The sequence below is a fragment of the Equus przewalskii genome, chromosome 6 (assembly GCF_037783145.1).
Source record: "Equus przewalskii isolate Varuska chromosome 6, EquPr2, whole genome shotgun sequence".
NCBI lineage: Eukaryota > Metazoa > Chordata > Mammalia > Perissodactyla > Equidae > Equus > Equus przewalskii.
Window position 1 is genome coordinate 66,560,391 of NC_091836.1, and position 20,724 is coordinate 66,581,114.

General features: G+C 39.8%; 1 protein-coding gene across 1 annotated transcript in view; it reads left to right on the forward strand.

Annotated features, from left to right (window-relative positions):
- Positions 1-20,724, forward strand: part of INTS4 (integrator complex subunit 4) — a 94,057-nt gene continuing 73,333 nt past the window's right edge. Inside the window, exons 1-3 of the mRNA XM_008524531.2 lie at positions 1-1,585; positions 8,719-8,913; positions 16,557-16,674. Coding sequence (XP_008522753.1) covers positions 1,532-1,585; positions 8,719-8,913; positions 16,557-16,674 — 367 coding nt within the window. The 5' untranslated portion in view covers positions 1-1,531. The remainder of the gene's footprint in view (positions 1,586-8,718; positions 8,914-16,556; positions 16,675-20,724) is intronic.

Genomic DNA, 20,724 nt, shown 5'->3' on the forward strand with positions numbered 1-20,724 from the left:
GTAACATACAAATATTACATGGGTGCAAGTCAACCACTTAAGTCATTAGCACAGTCACCAATCTCCAAGACTCCCATGCCAGGTTTCTTTTCCTAAGGCTGGATTGGCATTCCTCCTTATGGCTCCTGACCAAACTCTGAACCATGGGAAAGTCCCAATCCGGGCTCCGGTTGAAGGGAAGTACCTAACTCTAACCTTGGTTGAGTATGGGAACCCTTTCTTGGGAGAATGGCAGCTTATATTTGATAGAATATGGTAATCATAACAATAATAACTGCTAGCATTTATTGAAGGCTAAGTAACTTTACTAAGCGCTTTTCATTCCACTTGACATATTTATATATGCGGTAGACTCTGTGGTCTGGGATTCCTTTCTTTCTGGACCATTCACTGTTCTGAAGCCAGATTAAAAATCATTTCCTCTGTAAAACCTCCCTGAGGCATCTTGAAAAAGTTAGCTCTGTTTGAACCACATTCCTCTGTTACCCAGCACACTTTGGTTGCCCTCTAATGATCAGTTTGGGTGTCTCTCTTCCCAGTTAGACTGTAGGACCTTGAGGGTAATGACCATCTTTTATGCATTGTGGAGTCTTCTGTACCTACCACAGCCTGCCGCTTTTTCTAAGCATCCCATGTTAACTCTTTTGAAAGAACCAAACAATGAATAGCCAAAGTTTAAGGTAGGATGTAAAACCGACCTTGGATTTATTAACACTAACACGTGAACTACACTTTACAGTGTGCGAAATATTTCTACATTCTTGTATCCCATTGTCATTACATCTTTGTCAGGTTAGCTGTTATCAGCGCATTTGTAGTTGAGGCTGCTTGTTCATTAAGTGCCAGGCAGAGCCTGAAGCTTTGTTGCTCGACCCTCGGTCTCAAGATTCTTTCCACTCTACCCCACGTATCAGAGGAGGGATTGATTCCTTAAAGAATGGGTAGCTTTTGAACAATTGGAGTGAGCGAGCAGGAAAAAGCATCCCAGGTCAGGAGAGAGATGACGCAAGGCTTGATCAAAAGGAAAGCTCAGGGACGCTGCAAGCAGTAAACATTGCGAAGAGCAAAGGACGACGAAACTCCTACTCGGCGTCTTCCCGTTATCTCGAGAGTCAAAATCCTTACGCAAGTCCAAATTTTGCCTCTAGCTCTGAACGCCCCGACTCTGCCCTTTACTCGGTACTCCCTCCCTCCCTCTGCTCTGTTCCACGCCAGAACACTTTGAGACGAGCAGCAAGCTCCCGAAAGCTCCCATTGGCTCGTCTGCCCTGTCAGTCCCGTCTCCTCCCGCCAGAGGTCCCGCCCCCTCCGGGCTACGCTCTAGTTTTCGTTCCCCGGCCGCAAGAGGCGGAGGCGCCCAAACTTGGTTGTACTGAGGCCGGGCAGTCGAGCAGCAAGAAGAGGCCTCTCTTTCCCGGAGGCCCACTGCCTTGTGGGACCGTGGCAGGTTCCTCCGGCTTGGGCGGGATTTCCGGGTTCCTATGCCACGCCTCCTGTCGAGTACGGAAGCTGAGAGGGTCTGCGAGCAGCCATGGCGGCGCACCTTAAGAAGCGGGTGTACGAGGAGTTCACTAAGGTGGTTCAGGTAAGCTCTGAAAGGAAAGGTCCCAAAATCTGTCCTGGCGTAGGGAGAGGTTATCCACGTCCCAGGCGCTTTGCCAGAACAGACGCCACAAATCTGGGTTGAGTGCCGCCTAGTTTGATAGACTGAGACTACATTTTAGTGGGTGTGTTCGTTTGCCGCTACTGTTACCATTATTATTAACTAATATGTGCAGTCTGACACTTTTTTTTAACTATTAGAAGAAACAAATAGCACTTTACAATTTAGGAAAATACCGTTATCTCATTTCGTTCGGATTATATTAGCATCTTCATTTTACAGCTGTGAACTTTGAGCCTTCTGGAGGGGTACGAGGACTTGAAGCCAGTTAGTGGCAGAGCCCCTCCTAACTCCCGTTACAAAAAAAAGAGCCCAGGGACAAGTTGGCTGTATGCAAAGGTCTAAGGGATTGGAAGAGGAGTCTATAGAAATCCTCAAGACCCGGTCAAAGGAGGCAAGGGTCACAGGCTTCATAGGGGTCGAACTCTCCGTTGGTGGAACAGCTCACCTAGGAAGGAGGGTAATACCTTCCTCCTTTAGAGTTGTTTAAGGACTGGTGTCAGAGCAGTCAGAGATTCTCCATGTGTCTCCTCAAAAATGTCGCTAAAGTAGAGGTTGATTCCAAGTCATCCCTTGTGTCGTGCTTCTCAGACTTTACGTGTATACGAATCAGCTGGAGATCTTGTTAAAATGTAAATTCTACTCTGTAAATCGGGCAGGGGAGGTGAGCCAGTAATCTGCATTTGACAAGCCCCCAATTGATCCTAGTGGATCAGCAGCATCCTTAGATCTGTAGATCACCCTTAGGTCCTTAGACTTGTAGAATAGCAAGACTTAGACCATCCAGCAGGAAACTGATCCTTAAACATTTCATTCATTCTTTCAACAAGAGTTTATTGGGTAAATGAGTGGTTACTATATATCAGGTATGGTGAAAGGCGTTGAGCTACAAAGTCCAATACGCATTAGGGTCCCTGTCCTTTAGGAGCTCACAGGCTAGTGGGAGAGAGAGAACAGCAAATCTGTCATTATAGTACGGAGACATAATTGCATTGACAAATCAAGTCTTCGTCTTTTGCAGCAGCTCCTTTTTTTAAAAACTCCCTAGACAAACTCCCTAGCCGTTTGGGATTTGACAAGTATTCCTTCCAGCTGTATCACTTTCTCTTTTGTTTTGTAGACACATCTTTGTAGCATATTCTCCTTGTCTGTAGGGAAGTTAATCTGCTCCTTATTCTTGTTTTTTCTTAAATTAACTTTGATTGAGATTTAACCTTGACACTTTTTTGTTGTTCCTTTTTATGTGAAATTAGGTTTCCTGAGCTTTTAGAATGAGCCAAGATTCAGGAAACCTTTTCTAACTTCACAGAGCTCCCTCTTCTGTGACTTGCATTCTGCGATTTCCCGGCTGTTTCCCATGCACACTTTTCTTGTCTTTCTTTTTCTGTAGTACAATATATGTAACATAAACTTTACTATTTTATAGGTAAATTCTTAGACTCATGCAACCCCCCCCAAAACTGAATCAAGATGATAGGGAATCTAAGTAGGCCAATCATGAATAAAGAGATTGAAACAGTAATCAAAAATCTCTCCAAAAATAGAAGTCTAGAACCAGAAGGCTTCTTTGGAGAATTCTACCAAACGTTCAAAGAAGATTTAATACCTATCCTTGTCAAACTATTCCAAAAAGTTGAAGAAGATGGAACACTTCCTAACACATGTTATGAGGCCAACATCACCCTGGTCCCAAAGCTAGACAGGGACAACATAAATAAGGAAAATTACAGGCCAATATTGCTGATGAACATAGATGCAGAAATCCTCAACAAAATATTGGCAAACCGAATACAGCATTACTTTAAAAAGATTGTCATACACCACGATCAAGTGGGATTTATATCAGGGACACTGGAATGGTTCAACATCTGCAAATCAGTCAGTGTGATACACCACATTAACAAAATAGGGAATAAAAATCACATGATCATCCCGATAGATGCAGAGAAAGCATTTCACAAGATCCAACATCCATTTATGATAAAAACTCTTAACAAAATTGGGATATAAGGAAATTGCCTCAACATAATAAAGGCCATCTATGACCAACCCACAGCTAACATCATACTCAACGGGGAAAACTGAAAGCCACCCCTCTGAGAACAGGAATAAGACAAGGGTGCCCACTCTTGCCTTTCCTACTCAACATAGTACTGGAGGTTTTGGCCAGAGAAATTAGGCAGGAAAAAGAAATAAAAGGAATCCAAATAGGCAATGAAGAAGTGAAACTCTTGTTGTTTGCAGATGGCATGATTTTATATATAGAAAACCCTAAAGAATCCATCAGAAAACTATTAGAAATAATCAACAACTACAGCAGAGTTGCACGGTGCAAAATCAACTTCAACAATCAGTTGCATTTCTATACTCTAATAATAGACTAACAGAAAGAGAACTCAAGAATATAATCCCATTTACAGTTGCAACAATAAGAATAAAATATCTAGGAATGAGTTTAACCAAGGAAGTGAAAGACCTAGACAATGAAAACTATAAAACATTATTGGAAGAAATCGATAATGACATAAAGAAATGGAAAGATAGCCCATGCACATGGATTGGAAGAATAAATGTAGTTAAAATGTCCATGCTACCGAAAGCAATCTACTGATTCAGTGCAATCCCAATCAGAATCACAAGGACATTCTTCATGGAAATAGAACAAAGAATCCTAAAATTCATATGGGGTGACAAGAGACCCTGAATAGCTAAAACAATCCTGATAAAAAAGAATAAAGCTGGAGGCATCACAATCCCTGACTTCAAAATATACTACAAAGCCACAGTGATCAAAACAGCATGGTACTGGTACAAAAACAGACGTGCAAATCAATGGAACAGAATTGAAAGCCCAGAAATAAAACCACACGTCTATGGACAGCTAATCTTCCACAAATGAGCTAAGAACATAAAATGGAGAAAGGAAAGTCTCTTCAAAAAATGGTGTTGGGAAAACTGGACAGCCACATGCAAAAGAATGAAGGTAGACCATTATCTTTCACCATACACAAAAATTAACTCAAAATGGATCAAAGACTTGAAAGTAAGACCTGAAACCACAAAACTCCCAGGAGAAAATATAGGCAGTACACTCTTTGACATTGGTCTTAGAAGGATCTTTTCAAATACCGTGTCTACTCAGACAACGGAAACAAAAGAAAAAATAAACAAGTGTGACTTCATCAGACTGAAGAGCTTCTGCAAGGCAAAGGAAACCAGGAACAAAATGAAAAGATAACCCACCACCTGGGAGAAAATATTTGCAAATCATATATCCCACAAGGGGTTAATCTCCAAATATATGAAGAACTCACACAACTCAATAACAAAAAAACGACCTGATGAAAAAATAGGCAGGGGATATGAACAGACGTTTTTCCGAAGAAGGTATCCAGATGGCCAATAGGTACATGAAAAGATGTTCAACATCACTAATCATCAGGGAAATGCAAATCAAAACTACACTAAGATATCACCTTACACCCGTCAGAATGGCTATAATTACTAAGACGAGAAATAACAAGTGTTGGAAAGGATGTGGAGGAAAGGGAACCCTCAAACACTGTTGGTGAAATATCAACTGGTGCAGCCTCTAGGGAAAACAGAATGGAGATTTCTCAAAAAATTAGAATAGAAATTCCATATGGCCCAGCTATCCCACTACTGGGTATTTATCCAAAGAACTTGAAATCAATAGTTTGAAGAACTTAGGCACCTCTACGTTCATTGCAGCATTACTCACTATAGCCAAGAAGTGGAAGCAACCCAAGTGCCCACTGACTGATGATTGGATAAAGATGTGGTATAGGTATACACATGGAATGCTACTCAGCCATAAAAAAAGACAAAATCATCCTATTTGCAACAACATGGATGGACCTTAAGGGTTTTACGTTAAGCAGCATAAACCAGACAGAGAAAGACAAATACTGTATGATTTCACTCATATGTGGAAGATAAACAAACACACAAAGAGAACAGTTTAGTGGTTACCAGAGGGGAAGGGGTTGGGGTGTGGGCACAAGGGATGAAGGAGCACATTTGTATGGTGACTGACAATTAATATTGTACAACTGAGGGGCCAGCCCCGTGGTGCAGCAGTTAAGTGCACACATTTTGCTTTGGTGGCCCAGGGTTCGCCGGTTTGGATCCCGGGTGCGGACATGGCACCACTTGACAAGCCATGCTGTGGTAGGCTTCCCACATATAAAGTAGAGCAAGATGAGCACAGATGTTAGCTTAGGGCCAGCCTTCCTCGGCAAAAAAAGAGGAGGATTGGTGGCAGTTAGCTCAGGGCTAATCTTCCTCAAAAAAAAAAAAAAAGTACAACTGAAATTTCACAATGTTATAAACTATTATGTCCTCAATAAAATAAAAAGAAAATTTACCATTTTAATCATTTTTAAGTGTATAGTTCAGTGGCATTAAGTACATTCACATTGTTATGTAGTGTCACTTCCTTTCTTCCCAACATTCTGTGGTTCCCACTTCCGAAGACTACTCACTCCTCCTTCAGCATGCCACATGTTTGCACCTCTCCAAACTTTTGTACCTGTTGTCTCTTTTACATAAAATGGATGTCTTTCTTCCCTTTGTTTTTGTTCTCCACCCGTTGGACTTCGATTTTTGCTTCAAGATCTAACTGAAACCTCAGCGAGTGTTCACTGTCTTCCTCCCTTGCTTCTGTAGCACTCTGTCTTACTCCGCTGTTTGTCCTTATCACTCAGTGCGCCTGTAATTACCAGTGTACATCTCTCCTCACTAGTCTGAGCTCCTTGAGGGCAGAGATAATGCCTGGTTCATCTGTGTCCCCCAGGTAGATCATAGGGCCTGGCTCACAAAAATGTTGATGATTCAATAATAGCAGGTATCAGTTTGTCTTTCCCCTTACAAACTCTCTAGGAAAACAAATATTTCCTAGCTTTTGATCTAACTGCAGCCCAGATAACACTGAAGATTGAATTTGTCTGGAAGAGGATGGAACTGGATAAGGATTTTAAGAGAACAGCTCATTTCTTCACTTTATTCTGCATGAATGGTTACCGTGGAGTGATAAAATGAGTTCTAGTGCTTCTGTTCTTTTTTCTTTGCTATGAAGATGAGGAGGGAGAGAGAACTGACTTGTATCTGGTGCTTGTTGTGTCTTATACAATAAAGACATGCTTCTTGGGGCAGCCCTGTTGGCCTAGCAGTTAAGGTTTGGTGTGCTCCACTTCGGCATCCCGGGTTCGGTTCCCAGGCAGGAACCACACCCCTTGTCTGTCAGTAGCCATGCTGTGGTGGTGGCTCCCATAAAAGAACTAGAAGGACTTACGACTAGAATATACAACTATGTACTGGGGCTTTGGGGAGGGGAAAAAAAAACCCCAGGAAGACTGAAAACAGATGTTAGCTCAGGGTGAATCTTTCCCAGCAAAAAAAAAAAAAAAGATGTTATACTTCTCAGATATGCCTACGATACAGATACTGTATTGCTTTTTATAGAAGCCTCCCCTAGCTAGTAAGTGGTTATTGAACCCCAGTTCCTCTGACTTCAAAGCCCTTGGTTTTTTTATCATGCCGTACTATGTTCCTGTCTAGAATAATTCTGATTTCTCCTCTGTAGAAGTATAAATTTGTAAGGAGGTGGTTGTTCAGGAGGTGAAAATGATGCATCAAGTGTTAAGGAAAGTTACTGATTACATTTATCTTATGATCCTCTCTATACCCCACCAGGGCCTGACTTAAGCCCTCGAGTGACAGGTACTCTTTTACATGAACTTTTTGGCACCCATTATATGTAACAAATGCATCTAGGATGGTTCTAGTTATGCACCGTTCTTGGGAGAATTTAGAAGATAGTCACCCAAATAATTTTGTACGTTTTGTGCTCAGATGAGGATCCCTGGTTGAGAAAGACTGGTGGTTGGTGTCATCCTTCCCATTTTACAGATGATGAAAGTGATAATCATGACTGACTTACAGTACAGCAGCAGAGTTGGAATTCAGAGACAACTCCTAATTCTAAATCAATCATTCAGTAAACATTCATTAAGTGGCCGCACTTTGCTGGAGCCAGCCCTGGTGCCTAGTGGTTAAGATTCAGGGCTCTCACTGCAGTGACCCTGGTTCGTTTCCCACCCAGGGAACCACCCCACCCGTTAGTTGGTTGTCATACTGTGGCAGCTGCTTGTTGCTGTGATTCTGAAAGCTATGCCACTGGTATTTCAAATGCCAGCAGGGTCATCCGTGGTGGACAGATTTCAGCAGAGCTTCCAGACTATGACAGACTAGGAAGAAGGACTGGGCCCCCCACTTCTGAAAAAATTGTCCATGAAAACCCTATGAATAGCAGTGGAACATTGTCTGATATAGTGTTGGAAGGTGAGAGGACGGCACAAAAAGACTGGGCAGAGTTCCACTCTGCACAGCATCGCTAGGAGTCGAAATCAACTCGATGCCACCAACAGCAACAGCAGTTTGCTAGGCATGTGGCAGTGTGTTTTTTCCCTACACTGAACATTCTTCTAATAAAGGTGGAATGATTTGGGTGAAAACAGTCATCTGGAGTGAGGGGAAGATTTTTCTCCTCAGTGTAAGCTGCATACGTTTCCCCTCAGTTCTAGTTTTCTCAGGAGGGAAGCTGAACCTGGTAGGTGCCTCAGCACAGTCTGAATATATTTGTGCAATTGAGATTTCTTTTCTGATGAAGAATGGAGCAGATACTTTGTGTGTCCTCTTAACCCTAAAGTTACAACAATCCTAAGAGATAGTCAGAACAAAATGTTAGTGGACCTACTTTACAGAGAAAAAAACTGAGACTTGGAGAAACTAAACAACTTGCCCAAAGTTCGTAGGAGCTAGTGAAAAGCAAAACTGGGACTCATAGCCTTATCTCCAATCCAGTGTTCTTTTTCTACTTCATAACACTGTGTTTTCCTAAGACTAGGTCTCTTACCTACATTCATTATTTGGTATAAGGACAAGTTATTTCCATTAAATGAGGCAAAGTTAAACTTGCAGACCCTGTGTTTTCAGTTAGGTTTTCATGTCTTATCTTCCCTCCCCCCTTGCAGCAACAACAGGAGGAAATTGCTACTAAGAAACTACGACTGACAAAACCAAGCAAATCTGCAGCACTCCACATTGATCTGTGTAAAGCTACCTCCCCAGCAGATGCTTTGCAGTACCTACTCCAGTTTGCCAGGAAGCCTGTGGAGGCAGAAAGTGTGGAGGGGGTCGTCAGGATTCTCTTGGAACATTACTACAAGGTATGAAAGTCTTGAGGACCTGATGGGAGTATGTGTAAGAGTGGTGTCATGTCTGCAAAATGGGTTAGTACTGCCAAGTAAGTAAGAAGGTGTTCATTCAGCAGTCTTTTACTGAGGGTCTTCCACGTGCTAGGCACTGTGGATACAGAGATAAAAAAAGATCACATCCTGTCCTCAGAAGCTTACAGTATCGAGATGGAGACGGGGTGAACGGTAAGGATAAGGTGCGTCACGTTGCTGGGGCACTCTGGTAATACGTACCGCGTGCAGTGGGAGCACAGAGGAGGAGTTCATTTCAACCATGACCCTTCTGAACAGGGCTTGTCTCTGGGATGTAGTCCTGTCATCCTGCTGTTACTGCCCCAGTTCAAGGCGCTTATCTCTAGTTGCAATAGCTCTTTTTTTTTTTTTTTAACTTTTTTTAAGCTAAGTGGCATTTTATTTCTTCATGTATTTTAATCGATTAGAAGAAAACATCAATTTATGCATATTAACTATAGGAAATAGTTTAAACAGAAAATGAAATCCACAAAATGTGTTTATTTTTCAGTTTTTATGTGTGAGATCTCAAGTAAAAGCAGAAATGATTTTTAAATATTTGAATCACAGATGAATTAAAAATTTAAACTTTAGTATGAAAATTAGTAAGCTTATAGAAAAGCAGAGATGGTACTATAATGAACTGCCAAGTACCCATCTCTGGAATTAAACAGTTATTAATATTTTGCCAAATTTGTTCTGTTTTCCTGAAAATTTTTACAGTATCATAGTGTTTTTCCCTAAGTGATTCAGTAAAATATCTCTAAAACAGGGACATCTTTTTTTAAAACATAACCACATCAAATAAAACTAAATAATTCCTTAATGTCATCTAACAACTAGTCCATATTCAAATTTTCCTAGTTGTTTCAAAAATGTCTTTTTATGGTTGATTTGTCCACATCAAAGTACAAACAATGTCTACACATGGCATTTGCTCTTTCTTAAATCTAGAACAGCTTTTATCATTTTGGTGACATTGATCTGTTAAAGAAACTTGGTCACTTGTTTCGTAAAATGTCTTGTCTTCTGAATTTATTTACTTCCTTGGGGGTTAACTTGCTCCTCTGTCCCCTGTATTTACCATGAACTGGAAGTTAGATCTGTAGGTTTTGTTCGATTCAGGTTAAGCACAGTTTTGAGAATTTAAGAATACTTTGTAGGTGATGATTTGTACTTCACGTTGCTTCTGTCGGATGCACATAACGTCTTGAAGTCCCACCTAGCAGAAGCTTCTCATCTTTTTCCCTTCAGTTTCTCTTCTTTCTATAAACTGTCTTTATTTAGATCTTTTATGTATGCCATAAAGGTCCTTCTATTTACATATATAATGTTCTAGCTTAATCAAAATGCTTGTAGTTTTCCAAAGACCTGTGTGTTTTCAGAAATTGGTATTCTTTCACATGCTTTTCCCTCAGCCTAGAACCCCACTCCTGTGATCTGGTCTGCCATTTTCTCTGCCAACTGTGTTCCTTTCTCTGAGTCTTCCCACTTACATGTCTTTCTCTCTGGAACACTTCACTCAGATGTTCATATGACTGCTTCCCATGTTTCCTTCAAGTCTTTGCTCAAATGTGGCTTTTTCACAGACGCCTTCCTTTATCCCTCTATTCGAGACTGAAACTGCCTGTCCTACCCCAGCACTTTGTAGCCCCATTTTGATTTTATTTTCTCCATAGCATTTACCATCTTCTAATATTCTATATGATTTTCTCATTTGTTTTGTTCCTTGTCCATTTCCCCATGCTAGAATGTAAGCTCCTCTTGAGTAGAGATTTTTGTTTGTTTTTTTAAGTTGATGTATCTGCAGCACCAAGAACAGTGTGGGGTAAAGTAAATATTTGTTGAATGAATGAATGCTTTGTGACACTTTTTACTCAGTTAACAAATGATTATTATATATCAGGCATTGTTCTGGGTGGTGGACAGTGTCCTGTTTGCACATTTGTTAGCTCTTAACATTGCCATTATTTGTCATGTGTGTCTATCTGCTTCAGACTTTGAGCCCCTAAATTCAGAGACTACATATCTATTAATAACTTCTGTCCCAGTGTTGGGCAAGTTCTCTGGAACACTGTAAGGGCTTAATAAATGTTTCCCTCATGTTGTATATGAATGAAATCAGAGTTTTTGTTCTCAAGAAGTTTTCAGTCTCTTAGTGGTCTATTTTTAGTTATCGCTTTTGTTATCAATATCTACCTATTATTATTATTACATAATAATATAACTCTGTTGTCAATAGTCATCTATAATAATACATCTAAGAGCAATTAACATTTATATAGCTTGTTGGAGTTTATAAAGCTCTTTCCACGTGTAATATTTTATTTACTCATGGTGACAACACTATTGTTCTCTCTGTAATCCAGATAGGGAACTAGGCTTAGAGCAGTTTCACTCAGCTTAGTAAATGGAGGGGTTAGGTTTGAATCTGAGTTGTTTTTTGTTTTTCAACTTTTTGTTATGGAACATGTCAAATATATTTGCAAGTAGAGAGAATGGTTTAATTAATTCCCATGTACTCATTACCCAGCTTCAACAATTATCATTTCTTGGCCAAACTTGTTTCATTCCCACCCCACTGTCCACTTCTACTTCCTCCACCCTCACCCTCTCTACCAGATTCTTGTGAAAACAGTTCCCTGGCACCATATCATTTTATTCATAAATTTCAGTTTATATTTCTAAACAATAAAGATTCTTTTTGAAAACATAGTCACAATTCCATTTTCATGTCTAAAAGAAAAATTGGACTCGGGTGTCCTGATGTCAGACCCCAGGCTCTTTAACCAGACCATGCTGTTTGCGTTAGTCTAGCAGATTCTAACCCCAAAGGAGTGAGGAGGGATGCCAGATGGGGCCAGTTCTAGATTAACCACCATAGTGTTTTTTACCCTTTCTTCTGTTTTATCCAGAAATGTGGTGTCTGGTATTTTAGTAGATAAACTACTTTGGATTCTGCTTTTCTTGTCCAAGTCTTTCTGTGGTCAGGCAGCAGTACCTGAATTTATTTCACATGAGGGATTCTTCAGTTATACCACTGTGCTCATTGCTCTGTAGGATGTAGGAGAACTTTGAGACCTGATCCTTGTCCTTTAGGGGCTAACAGTATAGTTGGTAGAGCAGATAATATATGTAGCATTTAGATGTTAAGGACTAAAGTTATTCTTTGGTGATTTTTTCATTCTCTCAAGATGTTCTGAATACTAACTGTGCCAGGCCTTGTGCTTCGTGTTGGTGATACAGAGATGAATATATGATCCCCGATCTGAGTCTAGTTGGTAGATGAGACAATAAATGGATAATAAGAATACAACGTTATAGGTGCTGTGAAATCTGGGACAGGTTATGATGTGACCTCAAAGAAGAGGATAATCAGTTCTACTTGGGAGCAGGGGTCTGGAAAGCCATTATATACTAGTAATGATGCTTCAGATGAGTCTTCAAAAAACAAATTTTGGCCTCTTGGAAAACAGAGGAAAGGCATTTTAGAAAGAAGGAGCAATTGTGAGCAAAGGCATGGAGATGTGAACTAGCCTGTTACATTAGAAGAAATGCAAGTAGTTTGGCTGGTGTAGATTTTAGGTTGAGAGCCCTTTAAGAGGTAAGACTAGAAGGATTGAAAGGGGTCTGATCCTGAAGAGTCTTGCATTCTGCTTTGTGGGGTTTTGTTTTAGACATGTCACTGTGGGGGCAATATGGAGGAATTGGATGAGGGCAAGACAGGACTTAGGGTGATCAACCAGGAGTTAAGTCTGCAGCACTGTGATGAAAGCCTGAACCAGGACAGTTTTGATGGTGAGAAGAGCAGTTATTGAAGAGGGCTTCCCCAGAGGCAGTTTGTTTTAAGCTTAGGAGTGAAGGAGGTGATTTATGTGTTTCAGTAGCAGGTGTCCCAGGGGATTATTTCAGAAAGTAGGAGAACTACTCTGAGTAAAGGATCCGGATGGATAAAGAATGTCACTAGGTCAGATACTCTCTTATTCTTTTTGTCCCATTCTTACCTTCTTGCCTCTCTCTTAGCTGCTAGGCTTAGTACTTCTGCTTTCCATGCAGTTCCCTTGTGTTTGGAGGTCTGACTCCATTCCAGGCTGTTGAAAGGCTATATAGTTATTCTCCTATACTCTCTCACTACAAAATTAGGGTATTTGGCTAGTCCAGTACCTGTGAAAGACAATTACTTAATTCTATGGTGTTAGTTCATTGAGTTGAAGCCCATAAAAGAATTGGCTTTTATTTCTATTCAAAAGTGAATTCAGTGTCTTCCTTCATTCTCCAGTCTACTTTATCTCAGGAAGTGGTACCACCATCAATATAGACCCTTAATTAAAACCTGAGAAAGTTCCTTTATAGCGCCTTCACCCTTCCTCTTGTCATATTCCCTTCCTCACCAAGTCTTGTTGATTTTTTCTTCTAAATATCTCATGAGTCCGTTTACCTCTGTTTCTACTGTTACTTCAGTAATCCAAGTAACTATCATATTTTTAAAACTTATAAAACCTATGAAATATAACACATAAGAGTATATAGAATAACTTCATACAGCCTGTTGATTTATCACAACATGGACACAGTATGTAACCACCATCCAAGTCAGGAAATGAAATATCTGTATCCCATAGGCCCCCTCAAACTCCCTTCTAATTATTTCTCCTTTCTTTCCCAAAGGTAACCATCACTATCCTGACTTTTAGGGTAGTAACTTCCTTTCTTTTATTTTTTTACTATTTAAACCCACACCCCTAAATACAACAATTAATTTTTGTCTCTTTTTCAACTTCACATATGAGGTAATACAGTATGTACCTTTTTATGTGTGGTTTTTTACTCAAAATTCTATTTGTGAGATTCATCATATTGTTGCCTATAGCTATAGTTCATTCATTTTTACCACATTATAAGATTTCATTGTATGAATATTCCATAATTTGTCTATTGATTCTATTATTGATGGACATTTAGGCTATCTCCAATTTTTAACTATTACAAGAAGTATTGCCGTGAACATTTTTGTTTTTTTTTTTTTTTAAAGATTTTGTTTTTTTCCTTTTTCTCCCTAAAGCCCCCCAGTACATAGTTGTATATTCTTTGTTGTGGGTCCTTCTAGTTGTGGCATGTCGGACGCTGCCTCAGCGTGGTTTGATGAGCAGTGCCATGTCTGCGCCCAGGATTCGAACCAACGAAACACTGGGCCGCCTGCAGCAGAGTGCGCGAACTTAACCACTCGACCACGGGGCCAGCCCCAGCCATGAACATTTTTGTACAAGTTGGTTTGCACGGCTTGCATTTCTGTTTAGTATATACTCTGGAGTGGAATTCCTGAGCCTACTGTTTCCAAAATGGTAGTACCAATTTAGTACTACCTGAATTGTACAATTAGTACAATTTAGTACTACTTCTATTAGCAGTATGTGAGAATTTCAGTTGCTCCACATACTTGCCAACAGTAGGAATTATCAATCTTTTTCATTTTGACACTTCTTATGGATGTGTACTATATCATTGTGACCTTAACTTGCATTCCTCAGATTACTAATGAATTGGAGCAACTTTAGCGTGTTTAATTGGCCATTTGCATATCCTTTTGGGTAATGCCTATTGATCTCTCTTGCCTATTTTCACTGAGGTGTTTTGTTTTGTTTTTTGGTGAAGAAGATTGGCCCTGAGCCAGGATCTGTTGCTAGTCTTCCTCTTTTTGCTTGAGGAAGATTGTTCTTGAGCTAACATCTATGCCAATCTTCCTCCATTTTGTATGTGGGACACTGCCACAGCGTGGCTTGATGCACAGTGCATAGGTCCACGCCCAGGATCTGAACCTGCAAACCCTGGGCTGTCAAAGTGGAGCGTGCAAACTCTACCACTATGCCACTGGGCTGGCCCCTTAATGTTGTATTTTGATGAAAAGAAGTTTTTAGTATAGCCCAATTTGACAATCTTTTCATTTATATTTTGTACTTTTCTTGTCTGATGTAAGAAGGTTTTTCCTACCCTGAGCTCATTAAGACATTTTGCTAGACTATTATTAGGAGCTTTATTATTTGCTTTTCACACATGGAGTTGATTGTTGTGTACTGTTGTCCCTTGGTATCCGTAAGGGATTGGTTCCAGGATCCCTGAGGATACCAAAATCTACAGATGTTCAAGTTCCTTAGGTTGGCTCTCCATATCCGTGGGTTCTGCGTCTGTGGATTAAACCTACCATGGATTGTAAACATAGTACAGATGGTCCCCCACTTAGGATGGTTCGACTTACTATCTTTCGACTATATCATGGTAAGAAAGTCATACATATTCAGTAGAAACCGTACTTGGAGTTTTGAATTTCGATGTTTTCCTGGGCTGGTGGTGTGCCGTATGATACTCTCTCCTGATGCTCGGCAGACGCAGCAAACTGCAGCTCCCAGTCAGCCACGTGATTTCGAGGGCAAACAACTGACACACAACCATTCTGTTTTTCACTTTCAGTATGGTATTCAATAAATTACGAGATATTCACCACTTTATTATGAAATAGGCTTTGTGTTAGATGATTTTGCCCAACTGTAGGCTAATGTAAAGTGTTCTCAGCATGTTTAAGGTAGGCAAGGCTAAGCTATGATGTTCCATAGGTTAGGGAGATTAAATGCATGTTTGACTTACGATATTTTCAATGTATGATGGGTTTATCAGCATGGAACCCCATCATAAGACAAGGAAGATTTATACATATCTGTGGTTGGTTGAATCTGTGGATATGGAATCTGTGGATATGGAAGGCCGACTGTATGTTGCTTGGATATGTGGAAACCCCAATGTTCCAGCACCGTTTATTGAAAATAATGTCCTTTTTTCATTGCTTTGCAGTACCACCTTTGTGGTAAATCAAGTGTTTCTGTATGAGTGAGTATGTTTCAGGGCTTTCCTATTCTGTTCCATTGGTTTGTCTATTCTTATGCCAATACCATGCTGTCTTAGGATAGTATTATAATAAATCTTGACATCTGGTGGGATAAGTTCTCCCACCTTGCTCTTCTTTAAGAATATCTTGGTTGCACAACCAGAAGGACCTACAACCAGAATTACAACTATGTACTGGGGGACTTTGGGGAGGAGGAGGAGGGGGAGGGGAGGGGGAGGGAAGGGGGAGGAAGAAGAAGAAGATGATTGGCAACAGATGTTAGCTCAGGTGCTGGGCTGGTGGTATGCCATATGATACTCTCTCCTGAGTAGCTGCCAACACCCAGTTTCCAGGAGCTCCAAGAGCAGTGGTGCTGGCAGCAACGTTGGGTGCCCAGTGTTGGTGGTGCAGGTTGCTGCAGCTCGCATCTAACATGATTGCACAGTGGAAGAAAGGTGTTTTTAATCCCCAAAGTACATTTCTGGCTAAAAGTTAATGACATCAGGAAGGTGTAAAAAAAATTCCCATTCACTTTGCAGTGTTTGGGTGTAACATACTGAGTGAGAAAAGCTCTCTTCCCTGAAGTATATAAAGTTAATTTTTCAGAAATAAAGCCTTCGAATACTTGGATCATTGAATCCCTTTTGAGAAGTTGGTTTCTCCTGTTCTTGCTTGTTGTTTAGCTGAGAGTAGAGTGGCAAGGTAACAATAGCTTTTTTTGTTCCAGGAGAATGATCCATCTGTGAGACTGAAAATTGCATCATTGTTGGGTTTATTGTCAAAGACCGCAGGATTTTCCCCAGACTGTATTATGGATGATGCCATTAACATCCTGCAGAATGAAAGTAAGTTGCAATTTAAAAGCTGTCTAATCAGAGCGGAAATCCTTTAGTTCCTTTTATATAGAGTTTAGAACAAAATTTTGTTGTTGGTTGTTATTGAAAAGCAATTTGAGGATGATTCAATAAAACCATACCATGTATATACATTTATTTACATTAGAGTTAAAATACAGTTTTGTCTCTTCATAGCTATCATTAATTGACCTCTACCAAATGCCATATACTTAAGGTAGTTTACGTGTGTTATAAGATAGGTATTATTGTCCTTATTTTATACATGAGGAAACTGAAGCTCAGAGAAGTTAACTAATGTGTTTAAGGTTACATAGTATGTGACAAGAGTTGATGTTTTGTTGACTGTGCTATGCTCACTCAGAAATCGTGAGAGGTGCTGTCCTCCTCACATGGTCCCTCACAACTTAGTTCCTATAAAAATGACATTTCCCAGGTCTTACATGTTGTTGCTTTTTCTATTTGTTCCCTGTTGATGCCCACTAAAATTATTCTCAGCATTTAGGTGAAATGGAAAATCGCTTCATCTTTTTAATTTTTTCAATTAATTATCTGGTTTTATTTATGTACAAGATTTCTGTTATAGAGTTAGTGCCTCACTTGCCTTAATATTTATTTTAAAATTAAATAGAAACCTTTTGTTGCTGTTTTTAAAAATATTCTAATTTTGTATGAATTGGTTATAGTTTCAAAGAATTGTTTTATTTTGGGGTATACATATTTCAACAAATATCACTATTTAAATATTGGACAACATTTAGTCTATGAACTTGAGGTTATCAGAGTAATAAAGGGCCTGTGAACTCAGAGACAATCTAAATTCATTTATCGTACAACTGTTTAATGGTAAAAAGTATCTTACATATGTGACCCATAGGCTGAAGCTGAGAATTTTTAAAATTTTGTTAGAAACAACTTCATATTAAAATTTTACTTGTATTGGATTTTGACCCAAGACTTTTAATTCACAGGAAACAATGAAAATATCTTTAAATTTTTTTCAGGAGGAGTTGGTTTTATTGAAATGCCAATATCACGACATTAAACAAAAATTTAAAAAATATTCCTACTATTTCCATAAAACAATGTTTTACACATTATCTTTTACTTATATACATTTTATATGGTTTGACTTATAGTGAAAGTACTATTTTGTGTTTTACTGTGCTCACTTAACATTACATATAATTTTTTCTGTTTCTACATTACCTTCATAATATTTATGGTGTTGATAATATATTAAATATCAACAAGTACAGTAGTGTTTGTAATGTTTTGCTACTGTAGATAGTAGCAAGAAAAATTAATTTCTTTTAAAAGCACCAAACAGTTACATTGCCTCAGTACCAAAGTATCCTTTTTTGCCATGGAAAGTTCTTGAAGGTGCTAGCTATGTACCTGGAATAATCGCATACTTTAAGATTGGAGATTCATAGAGCTATAGACTTTTTGAGCTGTACATGGCCTTATAGAGATCATCTGGTCTAATTTTTTCATTTTGTAGATGACAGAAACAAAGTCCCAGAGAGATGAGGTGAATTCATTTAGCTAAATAGGAGCAGAACTGAGAACTTAATGCTGTGCTTTTTCTTACAGACCCAGGTTTAGCTGAAACACTTTACCTTTAAAATAGAAAAATTATAAGAGTTAAATTTTTTTGCTGAGGAAGATTTGCCCTGAGCTAACATCTGCTGCCAATCTTCCTCTTTTTGTGTGTGAGCTGCTGCAACAGCATGGCCACTGACAGGCAAGTGACGTAGGTCTGTGCCTGGGAACCGAACCTGGGCCACTAAAGCAGAGTGTGCCAAACTTGACCCGTAGGCCACTGGAGCTGGCCCCAGAGAATTAATTTTGGTGCAAACCTCATCCTAGCCTTTAAAAGAAAGAGACTCAAATTATGCAGTGTACGTGGAAATAGCTGTTTTACTTTTTGTTAACATTCTAATTCTGTTTTTTACTTAATTATCTCTAAGAGATTTGATCTGGGTCTCTTCCTGGTTTCCAGTTGCTAGCCTACCTAGATTCACAGAAGATAGAACTGGAAGGGACCGTAAAGATCATCTAGTTCAAGCTCTTTATTTCATAGCTGAGGAACATGAACTCCAGTGAGGTAAAGTGACTGCTGACGTCACTCTGTATTTTTGACTTAGAATTAAGCCACAGACTTAGAATTGAGAGTCTCCCAGTTATCAGTCTTGTGTGTGTTTTCAAATCCCAAGAACATGGTCAAGCTCTGGCCCCGAAGTCTTTCCTTTCAATTCGTCAGGTGTGTGAGTTCTGTAACTCCTTGGCAAGCACTGGGCACGGCACTTTATATCTGCTTCTCTAGTACGTATTAGATCACTAATGATAATGCAGAGCTTGCTTTAGAGGAGGTATAATCATAATACTGAGGGAGCAGAGGAGAGAGCGAGGTCAGTGCTGACTGGTGGGATCTAGAAAGGCTCAGTGAAGAGGGGGCTTGGAAGGTCAGAGGTGGGGAAGAGTAGTGCCAAGAAAAAGGAACCTTATGATAAAAGGTAGAGAACTGGGAAAGTACAAGAGATACTTGAAGAACTGGATTGTTTTTGAGAGATCAGCAGAGAGTAAGGGCTTTAGGAGGAAAAACAATGGTAAAATGTGTTCAAGCCCAAGGGTAGGTGGTCTTGAGCACTGAGGATTTTGAATGTTATTTTGTAGACAGGGGAAACCATGTAAAGGTTTTTTGAGCAAGGGATGAAATGATCAAGTCTGGATTTAGAAAGATAATTTGGTGGCTCTGAGGAATTTGGTTTGATGAACTAGGTGGTTTAGAGAAGAGATGTTGAGGATTCATTTATTGTCCATGTGGAGATGTCCATCCAACCTGCAGTTGTAATGTAGGTCTGGAACTCAGGAGAGGGACTAGGGTTTGAGATTTAGATTAGATTTATGATTTATCAGAGGCAAGAGTTAAGTTTTAAAAAGATTTATCTAGCTTTTCATGGATGTTAGGCAGAATCATCTTTTTGAAGAAATACATTGTAGAGTGGTGTGGTGGTGGTGGAGATTTTCACCACTTTTCTTTTCTCTAAGTACCTTCTTTTCTCTTCGTATGTCACGTCTTTCATATTGGAGACTTTTCTTGATGATCCTTGGCCTTGCATGTAAATTTAAGACTCGGCACTAAAAAGCTGATTGGTACTTGTGTGTGAATGGATGGGGCTTGTCAACTAGTAGCCTCCACTCTAGGATGATCCTCTATGTCTTTGGAGGACTTTTAAATGTTAGTATCTTTTGGTGTGTTTTTTGTGGGGCCCATCAATTTTTCCAGTTATAAGTTCATGACTCCCCTTCTAGGAAGACAGAGAAATGCCCGGCTGCCTTCTTTTTAGAGCCAAAGCAGTTGAAGGTGGCTAGGGAGAGGGAGGGAGTGTCTCATTATCAGTACTTATGACTCTCTTAATCTCCTCTTCTTCACTGTACTTCCTCCTTGTCCTCACCTGATATCCCCAACATTGGATCCTTTCTGGTCCAATTTCTATATAAAATAAACCTCCTATTTCAGTGGTCACTTGGCTGTGTAGGATTGGGAAGGAGGGGTCCAATTCTTCTTACAAAGACCTCAAACAAGTCCCTGCCTTATCCCTGTTTTTTTTAATTTTATTTTTTTGAGGAAGATTAGCTCTGAGCTAACATCTGCCAATCCTCCTCTTTTTGCTGAAGAAGACTGGCCCTGAGCTAACATCTGTGCCCATCTTCCTCTACTTTATGTGTGGGATGCCTGCCACAGCATGGCTTGACAAGCGATGTGTAGGTCCACACCTGGGATCTGAACTGGTGAACCCGGGCCACCAAAGTGGAACGTACGAACTTAACTGCTGTGCCACCAGGCTGGCCCACCTTATCCTTGTTTTTTGGAGTTTTTTTCTTTGCTTGTTTAAATCTCCAGTTCCTGAATCTAGAATTTATTGCTTTGAAGTGACATCCTCCTCAGTAGGCATTTTATGTTAGATTTCTCAGTTTTGCCAAAGAGCTCTTCTTTGCTTTCCATCTCTAAAAAATTTGTTGATTTTTCTCATC